The sequence below is a fragment of the Mixophyes fleayi genome, chromosome 3 (assembly GCF_038048845.1).
Source record: "Mixophyes fleayi isolate aMixFle1 chromosome 3, aMixFle1.hap1, whole genome shotgun sequence".
In the NCBI taxonomy this organism is placed as follows: Eukaryota; Metazoa; Chordata; class Amphibia; order Anura; family Limnodynastidae; genus Mixophyes; species Mixophyes fleayi.
The window spans coordinates 142,454,477-142,481,257 of record NC_134404.1 but is presented as its reverse complement, the minus strand read 5'-3'; the positions used below and the strand labels follow the sequence as shown (position 1 = coordinate 142,481,257).

The 26,781-nt window shown below is 36.6% G+C and overlaps 1 protein-coding gene across 1 annotated transcript in view; it reads left to right on the top strand.

The window, feature by feature from the left end:
• The window catches only part of CSMD1 (CUB and Sushi multiple domains 1), a 1,526,452-nt gene that overhangs the window by 463,613 nt on the left and 1,036,058 nt on the right, over positions 1–26,781 (top strand). The window contains exon 3 of the mRNA XM_075202483.1: positions 9,562–9,674. Coding sequence (XP_075058584.1) covers positions 9,562–9,674 — 113 coding nt within the window. The remainder of the gene's footprint in view (positions 1–9,561; positions 9,675–26,781) is intronic.

Sequence of the window (26,781 nt, the reverse complement as noted above, 5' to 3'; positions counted from 1 at the left end):
TCAGGCATTAAATTAGATCCAAAACCACCTCAGCATTAAATTATCCCATAGGCACCACCAACACCCCACCAATAAATTAATGTTACCTGCAAACTATTAAATAGCCCACACCACCCCTAAATTACATTGAAATCACCCCCCTCTCCCCACATTTACCTGCTTCCTTTCCTGCACTGCATAGTCTTCTGTCTCCTTCTCTTGCTGCCTGCACACATAGGACAGCTCACATCACTTAGTACATGCCTCATGTGTAATGAGTTCAGGAGAGGAAGAAAGTGGGGAGGAACAGATCTTTAGGATCCGTGGCCACAAGCAATAGGATGGCTGTATACATCAGGGAATATTTCCTAATTTTTATGGTGTGAACAATAGATGGTTTAAGTTTTAATTTATGTAATGATGGGCTTTATAGATGCTGTGTAGCTCTTTATGGATCATATTTTCTCCATAATTTGTTCTTTCCAAAACAACCTCCCTCACCTTTTTCATAATACCCCCCCCTCTCCCTGGTTCTCTAACTGAAGCCTGGTTCCCTGTTCTCTTGATCTAATTATGGAGCATAGAAAATCTAAAATAAAATTAAAAATTATACTTCTAGTCATGACACACAACCAAATACAGATAACATAACTCATATATCAATCTAATGAGATTTAATGTTGATTGAATAGTAGATTCTATTAAATTTATCTATATTACACTAATAATTCCAAACTACCTGTGTCCACCACTAGTGATAGAATTACAAGCGCACATATTCTTTTGCATGCATTGCCACCAAGAGGAATTTTGGGCCCCGATACAGCAATTTTTTATTTGACCATAATAGCGACTCGTGTGGGCCCCGTCAAGGGTGCGTGTGAAAAGTACTAGGCCAGCCCTACAGCAAAAAACTTGCATTGTTGATCACACCATTGGCAGAAGTGTACAGTGCCTGCTCACAGAAGTGTGACATATCTCCCGGCAGTCAGAGAAAAAAATCTGGAGTTTCAGGACAGCGGGACAGTGTCCCAAAAGCACTACATATATATGGGAAGTTATGTAGATGTTATAATGAAACAGATAAATATGAGAAAATAATGTTTTAAAGAAAGACAAAAATTGGTAACACACACAAAATACATATGCAAGCAGAGGAGCACCTTGTCTCAGAGGGCTGGGTACTAAATATCGAGTTAAAAAAATCTGACACTACTTACCACGATATGATGATCATGAAGGTGTGATGACCGACATGCTCATATTCGCAACAGTTTGAAAAAGTTAAGTCTAACAATTTCCACAGAAGATGATCCCTGACCACAGAATGACATCACTTTGAACTACGACAGTATTATTGCTGGTGTTAAAGGGGTAATGGAAGTACGCGCCGGCTCTATAGTGTGCAGGGCTTACTAAAAATCATTGCAAAAACATTGTACTACTGCCGTTTTGTCTAGGGGTGGGAGTGCAGGCCCATTTACACAATAGAACAAAGTTTTAATGACATCACTAAACTGATGTATATTCAACTGTGTGTAAATCCAAATAAATAAATATATCTCTATAAATATGAATAACATAACAATTAAATCAAGATAAATGTATTGGTTAATGACAAAATAGCATGTTAGAAGCAACATGATTTGTCTTAATTATATGGTCTTTTAACTATATTACAACATACTCTATAACTTACAATAAAAAGTTAAAAGTGTAAAATAAAAACAAACGTTTACCAATTTTTCAGCAGACTGCTCAAGATAAGCATAAGACATTCCGAGCATACACAAAATATCCCCATGCTGTTTGTCTCAGTGCAGGCAATACTTTCATTAGTCACTCCTTAAGTCCCAACAGCATGAATTTGTCACAAAGATAGGAACCAAATAAATGTCAGTAGCAATTGAAAACAATCTTTAGGAACTTACAAGTCCCAATGTGATTCCAGGATTTCTTTCGATACTTCTAAAAGAAAGTAAAATCCCACTTAGTAGAAAACCGCACAATTCTGTTGTCATAACCTCCTCAACAAGTATTCACAGTTTCCCATTCAATATAAGTTACTTAAGCATGATGTGGAAATAAGTAAGTGGCCAACTTACTAGGTGAAGATAATAGTTGTTTACAAGTCAAATTCATAGTCCAAAATATACAGCATCTGAGGCAGCGATATTTGAGCCCCTTGTCTCTGCTTATTTAATTGCAGGCTTCTTTAACTGGGGTACACTCTTTTTCACCCAAGTATCATACCAAACACACGATAAACAACTGCTGCTAGATCTGATATTGCATTAGTGTATATGCATACACCATCATGTTTTATCGTACCAAAGCCCATCGTATTGTTTCATTTTATTTTACAACTGGACTAAATATTTCTGTAAACGATGGGGCCATGTCGGGCAAATTCTGAAATCTGTATGCACTCACGACCAGCAGTGTAGGCAGATGTTCATAGAGTTTACAGAGTCACGATCTAATCAGAAAATGGTTATGTCAGATGAAGAGCACAGACCATGTAATATCGTGTAAGTGTGCATGAATCAGCATGCTGATCAGGACTTTCAGTCGTTCATAAAATCGTTAGCTATCATTTCAGGAGAATTTTTCTGTAGTGAGTACCTAGCTTAAGACTTTGTCAAGAATAATTTGCTAAGGAATAGGAGACTCTATAAATAGTGTTTCTCAAATGCTCACAATTAAATTAATTAGCTTCACATTAATCAGCTGGATCTTTTCTAGTAACCTGACTGTAGGAAGGGAAAACACATTTTTTAATAGTTAAAAATAACTTTTTTTTTTTTGAATTGTGTACATCTTATTTCTACTAAAAAGTTAAACATTTGAAAAAATAATAAAGCAAGATAATAAAAAGCCAACTCTAATAAAATGAAAAATCAGTTTAAACGTGTTTTGACCATTCATTATATGCAGTTGATTCTTTATGTATTCCACTATTATTTATAGAGCTGTTATATTAGGAGAGAGCTTTACTAGTTGTGTTGAAAAGAGAAGTATATATCATTAAATGAGAACATGGACAAATTGTTACTTTATTATTTTCTTGAAACCTTACTTGAAGTGCGGCTCAGTAATGTCCCCTTTCAACATTTCTCTAGCTATATCGTTGACACCATCTCAAAGTTAATATTACCAAAAACATATACAAAGTTAAACCTTCTAGCTACTCGATTATTAATAAGACAAAACCTCAAGTGAATCAAAAGATCAGTCACAATGCAAAATAAAACAAGTCTCGTAGGAACACAAGTTTACAATATCATCATCCATGTAAGTCCTATTATGTTATACAATAGTTAACTATAATTTTTATGTGTTTCCCTGTTCTATATATATTTGACATTTTATACAGGAATAACTAGAGTTTTACTATTCCCTGAAACAGCAAATGTGGTTAATTGAGTATTGACATTAACCTGTTAAATGCATAAAACTGCAGTAAATTCAACCATGGATGGGAGACGGAAAAGGTCAGGGTCAAACAATCACGATATACAGAAAAAGTAAACCAAATAATGTATTCCATATACCAGATCTTTATTCCATATTATGGATTGTATTATGATTCCTTAAGTCTTAATCCTCTCGCAAACAGATGCGATTTGGTTACTATTGCTGTTGACGTATTAGTTGCATCTCTTTTTATATTATGTTCAAATAAAAAGGGGGAAAAAAAGAAGACGTGAATTTTTATTCACGTCTTCTTTTTTTTCCCCTTTTTAGAGATAAAAATGAATGATGGAGAATAACTTGCGCTTTCAGACACCAGAGATACTGTGAAAGTCAGCAATACACTAATGCTGCCATCCTTATTTATGTATATTACTGCATTGTCATAGGTGCAGTTAGATAAGTATTGAGATTAACCTTTAAAATATACACGTCTCTGCGATCAGGTTAACCATAGAGGAGAACTGAAAGTAATAAATACCATATAAGCCAAATACGCAGAAAGAAGTTCGTACTTTGAACAAAGCATTCAAGTTGGATACCACTACCCTTCACAATTTATAAATACATAGAATCCCATAATTTTAAAGAGAAAAACAGGACTGTCATAGGATTTGATGTTTGCTGTTGGAAGCACAACCCCAATAAAAACCATGTCCTTTTTTGCATTTTCATTTTGTTCTTGAAAGGACTGATCCAAAAATAGCATATACAGTAGTTGCCTTTAATAAGTAATTACTGTTCGAGGAACATGTCTTATAGTCAGTAAAACACCTTAGTTTCTATAGAAAACTGCCTTGGCAGCATAGTCTATAGATATTAAAAGGTTTTTGTTTTAAAAGTGTTGACACATCCAAACATATGTTATTGCATCCAACAATACACTTCTTCAGTAGATGGACCTCATCTAAAATGAACCACATTTTATTATTATTATTTTATTATTATTATCTTTAATTTATAAGGCGTCACAAAGGGTCGGCAGTGCCGTACATGACATATAGAGAAAACAGTGACCCAGGACACATAATCAAAAATATATAAATATATATATATATATATATATATATATATATATATATATATATATATATATATATATATACACACACACACACACACACACACACAGGTAACATGGTAATGCAAATCAAATTATTTCTGAGACAATGATTGAAAGTAGAAATTAGCGAGAATAGACCGAAGCTTAAGAAAACAGGGCTAGAGAAGCAGGCCAAGAGGTACAGAGGGTGATGGAATAATAGAAGGAGCACACAAGGAGAGAGGGCCCTGCTCCTGAGAGCTTACATCCTAAAGGGAAGGGGGGGGACAATAGGGTGGTACTAACTGGGGGAGAGAGTCAGGACAAGGCAGTTAGGAGGAGGGCTGATAGACTTGAATAAAGAAATGAGTCTTAAGGGCATGCTTGAAGCCTTTGAGAGTAGATGTTAACCTGATGGAACGTGGAAGATTATTCCACAGCTGGGGAGCAGCCCGGGCAAAGTTCTGGCAATGGGAGTGGGAAGAGGTGATCAGTGAAGTAGTGAGGCGACGATCACAGGCAGAGCGGAGGGGGTCGCTAGGAGTGTAGGTAGAGATGAGATTGGAGATGTAGGGAGAGGAGGATTGATTAAGAGCTTTAAAGGTGATGGTGAGGAGTTTAAATTTAATTCTGTAGGGTATGGGGAGCCAATGTATTGACTGTTGGAGGGAGACAGCAGAGATAGAGTGGCATGAAAGAAAAATGAGACAGCCAGCAGCATTGAGGATAGATTTAAGAGGGTCAAGGTGAGAACCAGGTAGGCCAGAGAGAAGGAGGTTACAGTAGTCAAGGCGAGAGATTACAAGCGAGTGAACAAGGGTTTTCGTGGCTTCCGTGGTAAGAAAGGGGCATATGTTGGATATATTCCGAAGGTGGAAGTAGTAGGTTTTTGAGAGGGACAGAATGTGAGGTTTGAAGGCATATTTTAGTATAAGAGTTCCAAATTACAGAGAGGAGATGCAGAGGTAATATGGTACTTAGTTTATCTTGGCATTATGAAAAAGGTGTAGAAAGTTAACAATCATTGCATACAACAATGACAAAGTACATTAGTAGTGAAATACTCAATCTAGTTACAAAGTATAGGCAACATTCTCAGCATTTGTATCATGTACAAATACTACACATTTAGGGGCTCATGTTGAGGTGGACTTATTTGTTCCCCAAATGTAAGCAGGAAAAGATTAATGTAACATGTGCTTTTATGTTCTTATGTTCAATTGGACAAATCTCATGCATTGCATGCTTTCTTCAGTACAACTCTAGCATTTACACCAGGTGTATGCCAGTTACATAGTGATGTGGATTGACAGTGTTAGTCGTTATGCAAAAGTTGTATTACCCTATTTGTATACAATATAATAATGTAATGAAGTTGTCATATACACATAGTGAATAGAGTCTGGACAGTGTTATTAATAGAAAAAAAAATAGTAAGATAAAACACTTGCGCTCAAATTTTAATCTATAGATCAAAAGTACCAATTCATGGGAAAAACTGATTATGCTGCTCATGCAGAGAGGGGGTACCTAATCACTCTAATATAAAATAATCAAACAGAGAAGGAAGAAGCACAAAATACTCTCAGGGGTATATTTACTAAACTGCGGATTTGAAAAAGTGGAGATGTTGCCTATAGCAACCAATCATTTTCAGACAATGTGCTTGTAATCCGTAAAGTTCCTCATAGATCCTGAACAAAAGAAAATTTAATTGCATAATGATAATGCAGAAAGAGATGAGTGGTGGAAAATTTGTAAGCAAGTCAAGTTTGTTGGAACAGATCATTGCAGAGATGCAATGATACATTTTTTATTCTGCACAAAACTATTCCACACTCCTTTGCAAAATTTGCATATCTCTGAATTTATAATCTAATAATAGAGCTGGGATTATGACCTTTAATTCATTCTGCAGTTTGATGTGATTGTGGTAGGACTGTGAACACTTAGGGCTAATTCCTGTCAACGAAACCTGCAGATATTTGTTTCTAAATGTAGAATTAGGCAAATACTTCGCGCAACAATTTAGGAAATGTTTGCTTATTTCTATACGCAGAAAAGTGCACAGAGCGCTACAGCTCTAAGGCTTGAACAATTCCAATAACAAACATATTAGGTGCATACATACTGTAATAAATAGTGGAAGATAATGGTCCAAGACAGGTGCTATCTAGAAAGCACCCATTTTTTGATTATTATCTTTCACAATTCACTATTTTGCATGTTTAATGTATGTATGTGAGCAATAGCTATTATCTATTGCGTTGAAAGCAAGGGATGTTTACTATTTAAGTATTTTGGCAGCAGTTTAATCTGTTCTATGTGTACAAAATCCAAATCTCATTCTTAACACACTGAGATCTGAACAAGCCTTAACTAGACAGCATAGTATATACAAAGATTATTACAAAATACCAATATCAAGTGGTGGAAGTGAAGGTATGAAAATGGCTGTATGTAATTTCCCCTGTTCCTGACAGTCTTATCTGTTGTTCACTCACCCCTGCCTCCTATGTCTAGTTATTGCCTGTATCACCTCTCCTTCCCCATTATACCTTGAAACCTGCTAAGGTGCCATACAATGAAAGCAGTGTGGAGAAGTATGGTATAACGCTATATCCGAGCCCATTTTGATCATTGGGAATATCATTACACAATGTAATTGTCAGTAACACCTTAGGTGCACGCACCAAGGATCATAAACATAAATTATGCTATTAGTAGGCCATACATCTAATTTGATAGATGCACACTAATTTCACACTGAGTCAATAATTTGAATGCTTGTGAAATTAATTTTCTTATTTAGTTATAAACATGAGAGTAGAATGTAAATACAGGTAACCTCTAAAATAACATTAACAGGTTTCTTATTAGCGTGTTAAACTCCACTTTTAAGCTCTCCGTGAAGTTCTCTTCTTGATGATATTGCCTGCTCACACCTGAGACTGAAATTTGCAGTCAATTGGCCATCTGTACTGATTTGCATGTCCAATATATGCAGATGACAGCTGGCAAATTTTAGCCTAGGCTGCAAGACTTGACTCAGCAGGGAAAAAAATGTAGGTGACCCAGCCCAAGGTAGCCCAATATGGGACTGGCCCGGAGACAGATGCCCCCCTACCCCTTGATACATGCATAGCAGCATGGTAAAAAAAGGAGGCACTTTTATCAACAGTTGCTGCAATTTACAATTCAATTCAAGCAAATCTGTGTGTGAATACCTACTATCAACATACTTGGTATCACTCATTTAACCAGTGCTTTCTTTATTTGGCAATTACCTCTAAATAAATACCCAATTGAATTAATATTATGACACAACATATTCCAGTGAGTTACCTATGAAAAAAATATTTGGATTTCACAAGCAGTGAAATTGGGTCTTATTTGTGATATATTCATATTGTTTCACCATTAACTAGTGTTTTAACCGGATATATACAGGATGTGTACTTACAGACAGTTTTTCTTTACCTGTTATGTATTTCCCTGTAGTGCAGGGTTGCATTGCTTACAGAACAAAAAAATGTTCTATTTTGACAATTGATCCAAAACAGTCAATGCCTGTTGAGACCAATACAGAATAAGGTGGACATAAACCACACATATGTATGTACCCTTAGTGAACACAGGTTACAGAAAAATCTGTTTTAGCATCTGCCTAGGAGTGTTATAATCACATTGTTTAGTAAATATTTGACTATTAATGGTGCATATTGTGTGTCATGTTAGCATCATAACATGGTATGTATTTGTATTTGGCAGTTATGGCACTTTAATGCTGTCATGGAATTATATATGGTGCACATGATATTGTTTTTTTCTTAAACAATGTTATTGAATTCATAATGAAGAACTAATGCAATTGGGGATGAGTTACAGAAAAGAAAAGTAAACAGAGTAAAATGGTCTTGTTCACATATCCAGAGGTAACATATATTAAATGTAAACTGATATTGTTACAGGCATTGTGTAAATACAATCAAAACATAATTTGGAAGTGATAAATGGCGCAGTAGTTTTAACACATGTAAAATCAATAATTCTATAACAACTGTGATGTCAGTATGGGACAAAATGAGGAGATGTGGGACATATGTTAGTACAGGAATAAGGCATAGGATGATTATTATTATATTTTTTTATTTATAATGTACCATAAAAGGTTTGCAGCTCCATGCATGAAATTTACTGTAGTATACAAAAAACAGACAGCAACAATCCATAATACAATACATCCATAATACAATACATACATTATTAAACTAAACATAATTATACAAAGACTAGATATCTACTAATTAACAGATTACACAGAGATAACTTAAACACAGATCAAATTATACAATCTGAAGAAAGACAGGACTAAAAAAAAAAAACAGAGCTAGGGAATGCAGTAGTAGAAGACAAGGAAAGAGGGCCCAACTCATGAGAACTTAAATCTTTAAGGGTAGGGGAAGACATAAGTAGGATGTTACCGAGTGTGGCAGTGGAGGTGATAGCAAAGGCAGACCAGTTATGTGGAAGGATGATAATACTGAATAAAGAAAGGGCAAGTTTGAAACATTGGAAACAAGAGGCTAATCTGCTAGGGCATGGGAGGTTGTTCTACAGGAAAGGAGCAGGGGTAAAGTTTTGGAGATGGGATTAGAAAGAGGTCATCAGTGTGGTAGTGAGGTGGTGGTCATTGGAGAGTAGAAGGGGTGGAAATGAGTGTGGGTAGAGATGAGGTTGGAGACATAGGGGGGCTTGGCTAAGGGCTTTGTAGGTGAAGGTGAGGAGATTAAATTTAATTCTTTAGGCCATGGGAAGTCAATGTAGCGACTGACAGAGAAGGACAGCAGAGATAGAACAGTGGAAGAAAAAAGTAGTGTGTGGAATGGCATTGAAGATAGACTGAAGAGGCAGCAAAATGATAGTTGGGTATACCAGAGAGTAATTATGTGCTGCCAAAGACTAACAAATATACATATGTGTTTGGCATGTGGATTTTGGACATTTTGAAGACTGATGAAGAAAAGAATCCAGTCCCATAAATGTATGTGTTCTTATATTTTCAGACTATCAGGATTCCAGCTTCCATCATCCATAGTAAGCACAGGTTCGATTCTCACACTTTGGTTCACAACTGATTTTGCTGTCAGCGCACAAGGGTTTAAAGCTGTATATGAAGGTAAGTCAACAATACATTTACTTGATATCTTTATGAATTATATATTTATATTTGGTACAATTAATAGAAAAAACTTACTTACAAAAGAATATTATTTAATGGAGCAACACTGAAGCCCTGGTACTAAGTATATATTTAATGCAAAGTGCTGATGTTAATGTAATTGTTCACAGATTCTTTGATCTGCCTTCAGATATTGCCTATTGTGGATATTATGCAAACCTCAACTTCAGTTGTTCAATAATAATGAACATAGCACTCCCCCAAATAGAATGAGATCCTGCAATGACACTTACAGACCTCCAACGTGATTCCTTCTACCTGGTACAAAATGTTCTGATTTTCAAATTAGATTTCTGCTGAAGTTATCTGTCCTGTTTAACTTAACTGCTGAGAAGAGCAGTTAAACCCTCCCCCCCCCCCCCAAAAAAAATAAAAATAAAACCACAGCAATTAATTGAGCACCTAGAGCTGCAATAATAGGAAGTTTGGAAGCAGAGCAATTTGTAGTAGCTATAAAGAGTCATGGAGGGTCTGCTATGGAGAGTCCGATTAACTGAACCTAGTGGTACTTGGCTTCACAACTGACAGCAGCACATACAGCTGCTATGGAACCAGGCAGGGTTCCTGATGATGTGTGTCCAGAGTGTTAAGATTTACTCATCAGCCCAGAGGATCTCACACTCCTTTTCAGAGGAGGCGCAGGGGTCAGCATATGCACAATGGAGCACTGATTCCTATCAGATTAGAACTCAAACTCTGAATGGGGTTCCACTGCACATGCGCCAGCACCCATGCATACTTGGAAGAGCAGCGTGGAGGAGTCTGGACTGGTAAGAAACTTTAAGGGGTGCAGAGGAGTGTGGTTGCCCCTTCAAGAATTTGCTATGTGGCCCTGTTTATGCCCCCTGATACTTTTCTTAACAGTGAGTGATCTCTATTACCTACTGTTTCCAATTACTTGTTTAGATTTCATCTAATATTGGTCCCAGCTCTTTGGTTGAATAAATAAGATTTGTTTTTAATATTTAATGGGCTTGAACCACAGCTTTATGGAAACTGTTATGCTGTTGTCATTCTCAGTACATGCCCAATGCAATCATTGTTTTTGTGATTTATGGTTGAGATTATTTCTTGCATTAGTGTTTTTCATCTGTTTATTTATCTTTCAATGTACGTATATTTTTGTTAAAATAAAATATGTGATAAAAAATACCTGAACGTATAATTTCAGCTGAATAATCTGATCTGTGCTTGTGCAAAGTGCTTAAACAAATGTGAATACAAATAATTATATTACATTTGACTATTTTCCTGAAGGATATATTACAGCACTGTTTTAAGAGTGATCTGTTAACCTGCACACATGCTAAAAGTTGGTCAGTCAGTTTGACAGCAGCAAGAATATTTTTTAAAAGTATTATGCTTGATATAAACAAATCCTTTTCCATCAACTGGATGACCAATTTGCCAGGAGATAGTAGAAATTGTTTTGCACGCTGGTTTTGCTAGTTCAGGTAAGCTGGCCAATCCTAAATCTGAGAGCTTAGCAGCAGCTTTTTTCAGTCTTCCCACTCACAAGAATGGCTAAAAAGAACAAGATCTGCTCTACTGATCAACTGGATAACTTGCAGCTGACACTGGGTCTTGTTAGTGTGGTAGGAAGATGACCATACAATTCCTTGCTAAGTGTAGATTAGTTTTGCATTGAAGTGAAAAACTGAGATTTAATGAAACTGTTAATGATAAGGATGGATTTTCAGCAGTTCTCCATGCTTTGCAATGATATTCAGCTCTTTTCTCTTGAGATCATCTATATTTTTACTTGGATGAATTGTGTATCTTCCAGTAACATTTCTGCGGATAAAAATAATTCCCAGGTGCACTACAACCAACATAACAAACATCTTTAAACACACAAGTTACACATAATAAAGAAATACAAATAATAGAATACATGTTGGACTGTGGGAATACCACCCTTAGCTGGGATGGTAGTTACTCTCTGTGGGATACAACTCACTCGGGTCGACCAGAATTTATCCAAAATAAGGCTTAATTACGCAGCACAACACCACAAGACGTTCACAAGATATAGGGTAAATGGTACCATGTATCCTCTAGCAGCCTCTTGCAGTCTGCACTCCAAAGAAATAATCTCAGTCTCTTTCAGAGTCTTATCCTCCCGCAATATTACCACTACCGATTAGCTAGACAGTTACAGTGTCGCCCAGCCTGGGATACTGGCTCACAGAGACCCTGTCCTGGTAGGGTTTCCTCCAGCGGCACCACAATGCCTGGCCCAGAGTCATTTTCCCTGATGTCTTGTACACCAGGATCCTCCAAGCTCGAATAGCTCTCTTGGCATTCTGCTCTATCTTTATTCTTGGCTGTATACACAGGGAGTAGGGTCAAATGTCTCAATCCTCCCCCTTACAACAGGGGTCTATCAGTGGATACTTTAACTGTTAGACATACTGTTTCTGTTACCTTGATTATACAATGGAATGGCTTGACTCAATTAGCTATTTGGCTGGATACACTAAACTAAGGTTTACAATATAATATCAAGGAATGACACTTCACACTTGCGTAAAACAACGAGACATTTGACACATTGTATCTGCAACATTACACAATCTGAGTCTGTACAGTAACATTTATATTGATACATGTTAATACATTTCCCAATGCTATTTCAGCCAGTATATTACTGTGGAGGCGCATTGCATATCATCTAGAAGTTCTAACCTAATTACCTCTCAGATTACCTGTTGACCTAGCTAATTAACGTGGGCTGCCAGCTAGCTATGTCAAGTCACTCAGACATTGTTTTGATTACAAACCAGATTTAAGCCACACCTCATAACAATGGACATTTGAGACAAATGGTAATTACCTTGGCTAACACAAGCAAAATGACTGTCCTGTTACTTTTACACAGTATGGCAATATTATTTATATTTCTAATACATGCAATATTGCAGGTAATAGTAATGGCAAAATGTACCTAATAACATGAAATATTAATACACATAATACACCGATGCTCTGGTGTATATACTTAGACTGGGCCAAGGATTAAAATGTACATTAAACTGTGAGAAATGGGTGATGAATACAAAGTTCTCAGTCCAGCAGCACCCCATTTCCTGACATGGACGATCATTTTCAAGCATGCATAACCTTAACCAAATGCTTCAACCCCCAGACTACAATAACATAACACTGTAATTATGTTGTGCACATCCAGAAGACATATTTTTCAAGCTGATAATTATTATGTCTAATTATTTTCTTATCACTGATACACAGTCTTCAAATTACCTTAAAGGGCTCCCAATAACTCAATACTCTGCACCTAAAGCATTTCCAAATAGAAGAAGCAGTTGCTAAAAGTTTGATCAAACTTGTTTCAGCTCCTATTGTGATTGTTGTATGTTAATCCTCAAATAGTTTTAAATGGAATCTTAAATCATAATTTAGGCATAAAGACAACCTCAGGTAATATTGCTTATCTTGCTGTTTAAAGTAGATGAATTTTTGCATACAATTTTTAATATTCTATTCTTAAAATATATCCATACATTTGCTATGGTTTTTTTTCCTCTGTCTGCAAATCCCTCAGTATTAAAGGTAAATTATATATGTTTTGCTATTAAGGAGCTAAATGTGTTTAATTTTTATCTTTATACTGAATAAGGCAATGCCAATGCTGAACGATTTTTGGGGAAAACAAGAGTTTGAAGCTAAATTTCAAGAAAACTAAATTAAAAAAAAATGTAAGTGACAAAACATTTACAAAGTACCAGTTTCAGGTGTAATGATCACTAAAGTTATCTTTGTAAAGATAAAAACTAGAAAAAAAATGAATATCTGTTGATTTATCTTTATTTTTCCAGAATCTATGATAATTTAATTGAACAATTTGACTTGATTTTGGTATATTTATGTTAAAAAAGTGTGTAATGAAGATCAAGATTTATGTAGTGATTGTCTGCAAATTCAGCTCATACAGTAGTTTACAACCTCGGCATCCAATGTACTTGATCGTTGTGGTTTGGAGGCTGTGACTCCACAGAGCATGTGTGCCAACAGTAAAATGTCAACGCTAAACACCATACTATTACATTTGACCCAAAAACTTAATTTAAAACCTAATTTACATTTTTATTCCAATTTACTGCTTGTTGATCCTAGTTCGTGTGACATAGTCCGAAAAAAAGAGGGCAGCATGTCTTAACCACATTTCAAGTAACAAATATTTAGCTTCCTTAAATAATTTGGTTACTATCTACATTTCACTATGCATTGTGCTTTACAAGTGGCACACCTGCATCTCCATGGTACATGTTATTTTGTAAATATTTCATGAATGTTCTGCCAACTCCAGGTTATTTTAAAAGTGATGTGGCAACACATAAAAACAGGAATGCCTTTTTATATGTTAATCTCATTTAAATATCACATTTTGTAACATAAAATCACATTTTTGGAGTTTACTCAACTGTACACCTAACCAGCAGCACTCTGGAATGTTCATAGTCCGCCTATGTCCACTGAAATGTACTTTTACTGCATTTCACTGTACACTGTGTAAGTAGCCACACAATCCACAAACAGACTCATGTGACGTCACAAGCAGCACTTATAGGATATTTAATGTACCACTATTTGTTGTAAATGAATTATGTCAATGACTGGGGATCATGAACATAAGCAATTCTGTTACAATTTCTAATATGTGGTACTTTTTTTCAAAATGAATACTATTTAAAAGTAATTATAGAGGTGAATGCAAGATTGATCATTCATATTCCGTTTCATAGGAATGAGAAATCCTTGTGTAGAACACATTCTTACTTTTATTTGACGTGTTGCAAAATTGTTTATTATGCATTTTTGTGTCGAGCTGTAAATTTTCATGAGGATGTCTGCATGAACAAAATATATCTTGACTTGCAAAATTATATTAAACTGTGTTTCTGTGAGTCAAAATAAGAATAGTCATTATGTCACAATTTAGTTACTGTATTAAAAACTAAACACATTTCATTTTGTCAGATGACAAGTTTCTATTATTCTTCCAAATAGCATTGTAATTGGAGGAGAAGTTTCGTTATCTGCTTCCTACTGTGGTACAAGCTAGACTGCATTCTGTCACTTGCTGTGATAACATGAAAGCTTTTTATTCTTTTGTATTAAATAAGTCATTTAAGGATATTTTAATCATTTTACTCATAAATAGTTTTGTTATTATTAACATTTATTATTTGTTATTATGACATGTTAAGCAGAGCTGTACATTGCAGGGATCATGACACAAACAGATAACGTACAATGGCATGAAACTGAAGGTACACAGCAATCCTTGAATGAAAACTGAGAGAGGCAAATTTGAGTGACAAATTTGAAACCACAAGTTTGGGTGTTCATAGATTATAGCACCGCAATTTTATCCTTTGATCCTGGGAAATTCCATCACATTTCTAACCCATTTGAAATTTTTGAGCATCTCTAGTTATTACATATCACTGAGCCTGAATCTGATGCTATATAGCTTTATTGTTCGCAAACAACCAAATAAGTTTCCAGCAAAAATAATGACAAATAAATAACCTATACTCTTCTTATGACTATGAAACTAGAAGTTGATTAATCTACTGATTATTAGTTTTACATAGTAGTCACTATTTCTTATATTAGATTATGCAGAGAATAAGACATATAAGACAATTCAAATCAGTGTACAAAGTGCACTAATTCAGAATACACTATCGCTAGCACAGTTAATAGATGGAAAGGTGTTTTTATATACAGAGGAGCCAATGTGGATACACCAGCCTAATTAGCTGCACTAGTGCAGCAAGTTCTTATGAAGGGGACTAGCTAGGAATCTGCTGCTACCTAACAACTGGTTAAGTACCAGCAGTTCTTAGAGAAAGACACTGGTGGCCATTACTAGACAACCATCTCGGCTAACAGATATTAACATTACCCTTCATTGAGGAGGGGTCATGGGATAACAATACCAGAGTTTTTTTTAGTGTACAATTTATGAGAGAGTTTTTTTAACTTGTCTGCATGGAGGATTTTGGCTGGTCCCAGGATCTCTCTTCTGGTCCGTATCTCTTCCAGTGCACCAGGTAAGGGACTTGGATCCAGAATCTTTTTTTTATCACAAACTCTGTTTGCCCATCAACTATTACTGAAGACAGTCTGACATTGGAACTGTCCTTGAAAAGTTTAGATTGATGTACAGACTTAAATAGTGAACAATGCAAAGCTCTTGGAATCCTTAAAGAATAAAGGCTATCCAGTTGAAAACATACAGAATTTATTCTCTTAATAATCATAAACAGACCAATAAAATTAGGCCTATATTTGACTGATGGCTGTCTAATATTTTAACTCAATGGTAAGTATACAAAAAAAGATCGACTGAGAGGCAGCATGAGATAGAGTCCTACACTTTTCTTCTGTTTTTGAGACGTCCAGTGGTTCCATTGATACCAACACCAGCTGTGACCAAGGTATCAGTGAAAGAACAGATTTTAGAGTGTTGACCGTATGCACAAAAGAATTACTGGATGATGCTTTAGGAGTGCTATTGTAGGCGAAATCATCAGCCCAATTATGGTGAAGTTGCGAGACGTGACAGCTGAGGTATTGTATTAGTACCTGGTTGACTCTGTTTGACCGTTAGTTTGTGGATAGTATGCACATGAAAAATTTAGGGTGACACCATGCATAGAGCAAAGTGACCTCAAATATTTGCAATGAATTGTGAATTTATGTCTGAAACAATGTTGTACGGAGTTCTGTGTACCCTAAACCTTAAATAAAAAAATGAAGCAAGTCCTCTTGCTGATGGCAAACCAGGAAGAGGAGTAAATAGATGGATAACCATGGTTTGACTGGAAAAGGAAGTAGCATAAAAGGCCCAACAGGATGCCCTCGCATGCTCTTTTTTGGGCAAGCCCTTACAAAATCTCCTGTATCCTTTTGAAGAAGGCCACCACTCTGAATGAGAAAGGATATGAATATTTTTATCAACACATCCATGACCTGCCACTTTATTTTGATGTTATTTTCTAATAAGTGCTTGCCTGATATTCTCAGGCACAAAAAATAGATTAGATGTAGTATTAGCAGCAGCTTGATCTTGAGCTGCTTTGAGTTGTAAGGAAAGGTCTTGTGCCATGACTGCGACAGTTTTAGCCGGTGGTATTAGAGGAGTAGGGAGCTTTGGTTCCGAATGAAGCTGTAAAAAACTACTGGAAAGATCTTCAGATACTTAGACCCTGGTCTATAAGTGAAGGTAAATCTGGAATCTAAAGTCTAGGCCTTCCGAGCCAGTCTTGAATTTTGCCTCTTTGCAGTTCAGTATATTGCAGCTTTTTATGACTTGCATACATTTTAATGCCATATTTAGTTCCTTCCAGCTAATACCTTCAAAAGTCTATTTGATGGCCGTAATTCTATTTCCAACATCATAATTTATCTCTGTAAAGGAAAATTTCTAGGACAAGAAAAGCTCATGGATGAATTTCTTGTTTAAAAGGATAACTTGAGAAAGTTTTACCATGGCTCCTATGTCAGAGGAATCTACCTTAATAATAAAATATCAGTCAAGAGTAGGATAGCTGAGCACTGGTGTATATTTACTAAACTATAGGTTTAAGAGAGTGGAGGTGTTGCCTGTAGCAACCAATCAGATTCTAGTTATAATTTAGTACACTCTACAAAATGACAGCTAGAATCTGATTGGTTGCTATAGGCAACATCTCCACTTTTTCAAACCAGCAGATTAGTAAATATACCCCATAGAGTCAGAAAGTCTTCTGTTGATTACACAGACCACATAGAGAAGTCAATGAACCTGTGTAAGGCTTTTAAATTAGTGGGTGTAACTCAATCTTGGATGGACTTAAAACCCAAATGTACCCTTAAAGATACCTGAGGTACATCAAGCCCACATTTATCCAGTTTTGTAAACAATTTGTTCTCTATAACTTGCTGGAGGTCTAGATGGGCATGTTACTGATGCCGAGATTGTGAAGAAGAATGAATAAGGATATCATCCAAATAGATGATGACGAACTTCTTCAGAAAGTCTTTCAGGACTTCCTTAGTCAGATCCACAACTAGAGCATTGCTTTGCCAAAGGGCATCATTAGGTACTCATAATTCCTTGTATGAGAACTAAAAGTGGTCTAACTTGTTGAATCTATTTTAGGTTATAAGCCCTTCTGATTCCTATTTTTGGGAAAACTGTTGTCACCTTTAATTGATTAAAAAGTTCTGCAATGAAAGAAAAAGGGCATTTGCTTTTCACTGTAGATTTTATTTAAACCCCTGTAGTCTATGCACGGTGTCATGCCTCCATGGTTTTTAGCCATAAAGAACAGGCTCACCCTTAAAGGAGACTTAGAAGGCCTAATAAAACCTGTAGCATAGTTTTCAAAGATGTAATTCTACACAAACTTAAGTTCCGGAGAAAAATAAATAAATAACAGACCTATGGGTAACTAGGCCCCTGGCACGAGGTCTAGGGCACAATTATATGATCTGTCTTTATTACCACAATAAAGATGCAATCCCTGATTACATCTCCTGTTTTTCTCTTCAGGGGCAAGGGGAAGGTGCAAATTTATATCAGTTCCAGAACATCCTTGAACGCTGATTCAGGAAAAGAGAGAGAACTTGCTACAGCTGAATCTTTCTCTCGTCAGCATTCATTATATCTTTTACCAATTTTGTGGCATCAGGGATTGCAAAGTTTCATGGAAGCATATTGGAGTAGTGCATCCTTAATATGATCAAAAAGACACACCCTAAACTGACTTCTTAGGGCCAGGTCATTCCATTCAAAATCTGAAGATCCACTGCAAAACACTGCAGTATTCTTCCACAGACCTACTCCCTTTAAAGGATCTAAGATTGGACTATGCTGAATCCACTCTGTCAGGATCATCATAAAGGAGGACCAAAGCATTAACCGAATTAGTCAACAGAAGACAGGATATGACTATGAACACTGAGTTCAAATGCCCAAGTCGGCGTTTAACCTTGTAGTAAGGATATCACAAAACCTACTTGCTGCTATTTGAACCAGACAGTGATGGTTGGTGTTTAAAATATAGTTTGCAGCTTTCCCAGATAGTATAGAAAAAATTCCCGTCTCCAAACAATTTCTTTGGTAAATTGATCACAGGCTCCTTCTCTGAAGGACTTGTATTGAGTGAGCTGCATCTTTAATCTCCAATCTACAGTATTCAAGTTCTACTGTGTGACAGCAGCACATTTTCTATTAAATGCTCACATTTAATGGAAAAGCTTTCTCAAGAGGTAATGGTAGTATAAATCCACCCATCATGTCTGTCCAAACTGCATCAAATCATAAATGACTACATAAACTATACCCAAAATACAAATGACTACATAAAAGGGTTACTATTAACATTGATATAAATATTTAAAAACATATACTTTAAAAAAACTTCAAATATTTGCCATTTAATTTATAGTATTATATGTGTTGAAAAGTACAAGCTGTTGTTATCTATCATCAGTTATTTTATATTATGTTTTAGATCACTGGTGAGAGAGTCCTACCATACCGCCAATTCTACTGCTTTGATTGTAAAGCTATCAAATTCCATTCTCTTACATTTTTCACTTATACAGTTTCACATCCTCCACTGTTTTAGTTTAAATACAGTGTTCTTTAAATGAATTACACCCAAAACTAAAGATTTTATTTTGAGAAGATTTTGGTGACATCTCTTAAATGTTAAAATATCACTTGACTCCACTCTCCTGATCCTCCAATGCTTCTAACATTCTTTTTAAATTGTTATCATTATTATAAAGCTTCTCACCTACAAACATACCGTATATACTCGAGTATAAGTCGACCCGAATATAAGCCGAGGCACCTAATTTTACCTCAAAAAACTGGGAAAACGTATTGACTCGAGTATAAGGGTGGGAAATGCAGCAGCTACTGGTAAATTTCAAAAATAAAAATAGAATTAACAGCTCCATTTTGATTACTTTTTATAGATGTTTTCATACTGTGTAACTTTACCTAGATTGCACCACATTAGGCTAATGGCTACCTGGTACACCATTATTATGCCAATTTGCTAATCAATGAGCAGTAGCCTATGTTCCAGGTTTGGGCAACCATCAGCTCTCCAGTTCTTCTGGACCATAAGCAGCTGCCACAGGCTGAAACTTGTACAACAGGTGCTACAAGTTCTCTACACCTGATAAATGCCTCCATGACAGCTTACAGAATTCTGCCCTTAATAGTGTCTGGACATCATACATAAAGAGGGGACGTTATTATGAGAACACAGGAATTGTTCTGTAATTCCTTTATAAAGTGTCTTCCTAAGTTTAGTTATACTGAGAGAGAACCATCTCTAGAGTAAATGGTAATGTAAATCCATACATTGCAGTCCCTTATCTGTATTCAATTGCAAAAAGTATGAATCCAAATAAAAGTGTGAGTGAATAAAGTTTGTTAACCCCCCCGCCTGTATAAGTAAGCGCTCCGTGCTTGGGGAATAAAGGATGATGTGTCCCAGGCACTGCACTCACCTTTTGGGTCTATCTGGAAGCCGCAGTTGCAGTGAAAGGTGGACATTTTCCTGGCAGCACCCGGAGCCCAAGACGCAGACGATCAGGCACAGCAGTCTGCAACGGGACCCGGGAGAACTTCTGCGCATGCGCAGTCTAATGCCGGGCAGCGTCTGAGTGAGTGCTCAGCTTTTCCTGCACCACCCACCTTGCCCGCTCTGCTGCAGCCTGCCTTGCACTAAGTACGGCACCTTCTCTCCCCACTAGGGATGCCGCTCAGCTACCTCACCCCAAGCATCACTCGAGTATAAGCCGAGGGGGGCTTTTTAAGCACAAAAAATGTGCTGAAAAACTCGGCTTATACTCGAGTATATACGGTACCATTCACCAGAACACATACATACACTGCACATGTGACTTGGGTACAGTTAAAAAGGGTTTATCATTTCACATATATCGTCCACTTCCCTTTCACACAGGTTACAAAATACAGTAAAATTACACCCCAAACCAGCCTAAACTTAGTTCTACTTGGGCTACCTAAAGATTTACCAGTTGCCTTAGGAAAACCCTACAAAATTTAGCACAATATTCAGTACTGAAAGAGTTAACACACTGCTTTCTCAACACAATCAAGCTACATTTATTCACTAGGAAAGGCTTGCAAATTCAATTAGCGCCTCAAGGGCACAACTTATTAAATTTTTATTGTTGATATAAAATGTAATGTGCTTATACATAAATTTGATGATAAAAAATACAAACTTCTAAACATGCAAATAATTAAAAAATAAAAAGACATGCTATACATAATCAATTATTCTATACTCTTCTCTGGTTGCAGGGAAGGAGAACAAGTGTGTGTCTACTTTCAATCAGACACCAGCCTTGAAAGTAAAATAAAGAAATCCTAGCTTTTATATGTCTCCTTTTGGAGTCAGATTTCTAAAGACGTCCCCTAATGTTTTAGAATGTGAGAAAGTGACAACCTGAGTTGTGCAAAGCTGAGGTTTTATTCCAATTCTAAACCGTGTTCACTAAACAGATAATAAAGGACATTTTTCTCATACACTGTAGGATAACAGAATTTTTTTTGATGCACACCAGACATGATTGGTCTATAATATTTATTTCCCAAAATATTAAGATTCCTAGAACCATGTACTAGAATACACCTCTTTTGATAGGTATTATTATGCTACTACTAAATGCTGTTGTATGTATGTAATCAAATATAAATCTTTATTTTTTCTTCTTATGTAACTTTTATGTCACTTTTTATGTAGAGATCTGGTTAATTAGTATCAGTAATTAATACATAAATTACTTAATAGATAAAACTATGCATTTTGTGCCACAATATTTGGATTCCCAAATTACATACCTGTCAAAGATGGATATTAAGCACCCGATTTAGAGTTGAATGTAAGTTCAACTCAGACATAATATCTTCCTTTTCTACTGAGCATGCACAGTAAAGCAACATGGAATTTAGAGTTCTGCATAAGTTGCACTACATAGCCCTATGTCTGATACCGCTTTCATACTGCCGCCCCGGCAATATCCCGGGTTTTTCAAGCCAGGTTTTTGCTGGGGCTCGGAGCGTCCCAGCTCAGAAACACCATTCATACTGCACCTCGGACCCGGGAATTTCCCGGCTTGACCCCATTCATACTGCACAAGTCTGTGCCCTGGCAATTTGTGGGAGTCATCACCAGAGCAGTTTTCATTGGCTGAAAAATGGTGATGTCATCCACCATTTCTCCTAAACGTCTTCTCGAATCTTCCACGGGCTCCCACCGATGACATCATCCTCCAGAGACAGGCAGACAGCTAATCAGCTTGTTTTCTGTGCAACCCAGGTTGAAAAACCCGGGTTGCACCAATCATAGTGCAGGCAACCCGGGTCCGACCCAGGAATTACCCTTCGATAAATCCCGGGTTGAAGACCCGGGATTTTTGACTTGTACCATTCATACTGCACCAAGACCCGGGTCGTTTGAGCTCGCCCCGGCAAAAACCCGGGATTTTGGTGCAGTATGAATGGGGTATGAATAGGTGGACTTGGAGTACAACTGAAGTACAGTCATGCACATTGAAGATAATTTGTTCAGTAGAGTTGGCTTATGGCAAGAATTAGTTACTGTGCAAGCCAACCACACCTTCATCATGCCAGAAGGAATGCACTTCATAGAAGGTGATTCCTAGCTGGTAAACTATATCACTGTCTATATGATACTATTCTATTTTGACAATCTTAGATCTCTGATTGTCAAACAGTTGCTCTGATTGGCTTTTCGTCTACATTCGTGGTACCACTCTTAGCACAAAGCTAGTTATTCCTATGGGGTGGTGGGGGGGCATATTTTTTCTGAGGGACAAATTCCCCTAGAGAATTCAGCCCACATTGACTAGGCTAGGGTTGGTTCCCACTATCACAGAATGAACCCATGCTGTGGGTCTCCATGTTATAGTGTGACCAACCCATCATAGCCTGGTTCTAGATGCTGTTTTTAGAATTTTAAGTGTATCTTGTTGTGGCTGCATTCTTACACTGTATTTTGAGCCTGTATTTTAAATACATTCAACTGAAAATATACACATTAGGCTGCAATTTTGTTGTTGTATTCAACTCAACTCTAAATGAGGCTCTAAGTCACTTTTACTTGACATCCATAGCAGATTATCTTAAGCCAAGAAGCATACATCACTTATTCCACATCTATCAGATACACCATAAAACATTTGCATGAAAGTGTCTTTGGCGGTATAAAACTTAATAGTTCACCCTTTAATGAATTCTAAACAAATAGTGACAATGGAAAGGAATGTGAACACTGTTATACTTCATAGCAACGTTAAATAGTAAATTGACCAGAAAGGAAAAATTCATATACATATATACAAGTGATACAAATATAAATGACATAAGTAATAATAAATATATTAAGTTACACTGAAAAATAAAGAAAGCAACTATGAGAAGGGAGCACTGCAAAGCCCCCAGAACACTGAGGTAAAACTTGGAAAAACTTCTAGGACTTATAAGTTATAATCATTTTATGTTTAAAGTGTTAGCTATAAATCATTCTTATTGGAATAAGGATTGTACACTAGTACGTGACAATTTAAATTCAGTGCTAGAGAGTTTAAGATTTTTACCTTAAATTTTAAGAGTAGTTTAGTGCTTCCTTTGAATATGTATAAACTTATATATAAATGGGAAGTACTCTGCATGTCCATCATGGGATCATAAGCACCCTCATGAGCTCCCTGCCATAAATGCTACCTGTACCCCCTCTTTCCTACTTATGAAGCCAGAAGCTTCAGAGATAAAAACTGATGACCTTTGCTGCTGCATAGCAGTGCTCAGTGTGGGGGTGTTACTGTATAACTAAAGACACTGGACAGCACGGTGGCTCAGTGGTTAGCACTTCTGCCTCAAATCGCTTTTTCGTGAGTTTGAATCCTGACAATGGCCTTATCTGTGTAGATTTTGTATTCTCCCTGTGTTTGTGTGCATTTCCTGCAGTGCTTCAGTTTCCTTCAAAAACATACTAGTAGGTTAATAGACTGCTTAAAATTAACACTAAGTTTAAATAAATGTATATCAGGTTCTGGGCGCTATTAGTTATAATGAATGAATGAGTGAGGTGAGATAAAAGATCATGGATATTTATTGTAACATGATATACATGATGTACATAAAACACATTCCGGCCGGAAAATGTTATGCGTGCAATTGCACCAAACAATTGTTATGCAAATAGCACATGCATAGTGCAAAAGACAAAACAAATGAATAAATGAGTAAATAATGGATTGCTTCTGGAGGACAAAAACAAAAAGCAAAATGCAAAATACAAAATAAAAATAAAAATACAAGAATCAAAACAAAAACCACAGAACTAAATATGTCTCAGTCCTGGCTTCAGCATGAGCCCACTGGGTATGTGGTGAGCCCGTATAGATGTAACGTGGATAAATCAAAAATATTGTCCAACGGACCAGTGTGTTAATGTCCAGAACTGTCCGAGAAATATATGAAAAAACAAGGGGTCCGGGATGAGTTACATGTTGACGTTCGGCAATAGAGGTTTATTCGTGGAGCGGGGATTCCTCCTGGGATGTGGCAGCTTCTCTTCTCTCTCGGTTGCAGATTTGTGAGGATCGCAGCACGCAGCCTGTGTTTACAGCGGAGGTGGCGTATGCACGCACTTTGGCTAACTTCGCGCTCAAACAATGCCTGGTCAATTGTATTGTGGAAAATAAAGATAAAGACAAAAATCTAGCATGCTAGGGAAAGAAATCTTTAGGTTTGAATGAAGATGTATATCCAACGCGTTTCGCTCGTGGCTAGAACGCCGATGAGCTTCCTCAGGGATTGGTATGGTAGTGTTGGTCTTCTTCCCAGCATATATGTAGTATGGATAATTAAGTATCAGTGATTGCACTGAGTTGTGCCTGATCACAAGTATTTGTCTGAGAGGCATGTTGGTGTCAGTAGCTGAGGGGGAGTGCTGACATTGGATTGCTATTTGGAGGCTTCTGGGGTACCTCTTTGCTGAGCCTCCGGTGATCAGGCACAACTCAGTGCAATCACTGATACTTAATTATCCATACTACATATATGCTGGGAAGAAGGCCAGGACTGAGACATATTTAGTTCTGTGGTTTTTGTTTTGATTCTTGTATTTTTATTTTTATTTTGTATTTTGCATTTTGCTTTTTGTTTTTGTCCTCCAGAAGCAATCCATTATTTACTCATTTATTCATTTGTTTTGTCTTTTGCACTATGCATGTGCTATTTGCATAACAATTGTTTGGTGCAATTGCACGCATAACATTTTCCGGCCGGAATGTGTTTTATGTACATCATGTATATCATGTTACAATAAACATCCATGATCTTTTATCTCACCTCACTCATTCATTCATTATAACTAATAGCGCCCAGAACCTGATATACATTTATTTAAACTCAGTTTCCTTCTGGGAGGGTAGGGATTCCCTCCTATACACCTCAGGTTCGTTTTTTTGGCTGCTCCACATATTTAGAGGTAGCGCAACCCACCCTTTCTGTTCATATCCATTAAAATTAACACTAGTCTATGTTTCTGTGTGTATGTTACATTTACACTGTAACCTCCAATGGGACAGGCACTGATGTGAATGTCAAATATTCTCTGTACAGCGCTGAGGACTTGGAGGCACTATATAAAAATGATGATGAATGAGTCACTCATTCAGTGTTTAGGCAGTGTTTAGTGTTTTTAGCACCATAGGTGACCGCCTAGTCATAGCGCCAGCACTGGAAGTAATAGAAGACAGTAAGTAACACTTTCATGACAATGTGGTGGTGGAAAATAAAAACAAGTAATCATAATATGAAGTGAAACATTTAAAAAGAGCAATGCAAGAAATAAAAGAACACGATTGAGATTAGACTTTAACCTTAGACTGAATATTCAGTGTAGTACACAAAGCCAGGTGCAAACATCGCTCTCTAGGAATGCATTGCAAACTTACAGGTTATGTGAACTCGACATGTTTGCACTTATGGAAAATCAGATCATGATAAAATTATATATATATCATTTAGAACATATTAAAAAGAAATATAAACTTTATAAAACACACAGTCAGTACGTATTCTGAAAAGCACTCAGACTTTGGTCATTAATAAGCTCTAGTCAGCAATAACATTTTAAGTCCATAAGCAGCATCCTGGCATACAGACTGTGGCTTTCCAGACTTTGAATTGTATAATACAAAGAGCAGGATACAGGTAATAATGTAAAACAATTGTCAGTATATTCTGTTTCCAGCTACTGTAAATAAGCAAATAACATATATTATGAGACCTCAACCTGAATGAAGAATGTGATTCACTTGAGGCACTCTTCACAGAAAAACAAACTCGATCAAGATAACACGGGGAAGTCACTCCATATGCACTTAATTTAGAAAGTATATGGAACAAGAAACTGAATAGTCTTCAAAGTGATTATGCAAAGGGATTCTCATTGTTGCCATTGTATTTATGGTGGCACATTTTGTGTGTCCTCAGAAAGTCTCTCATCTCACTCAAGTAGAAAGACTTTTAACATTCTTATCTAGAGCTGTTAGATAATCAGCTGAGGATGTTAATGTGGAACTTCAGTTGTGGAAATCTCATCCCTGTTGTTATATATATATGGTCACATATAATTAATATAGATAAAGGTTACTGCATATGTCAATGAAGAGGTGCTACAGGTATCCATTAGCTTGTTATTTTATACTCCCTTCTAGACCTACACAATTTATGTGGTTTATGGTGAAAATTTCATTTTAATCTAAATCCAGTTTAAAATTTCTGTTCCTCTGATCATCTAAAGGAACATACATTCTCCAACATTCTTTGGCTATTCTTTATAATACACCTCGACAAGCCATATTTTAGTAGATAATTTATAACAGGTGTTTTTAGCAAACCTCAGTACATGTAGAGGAAGTTGAACTCCATGCTTGGTTA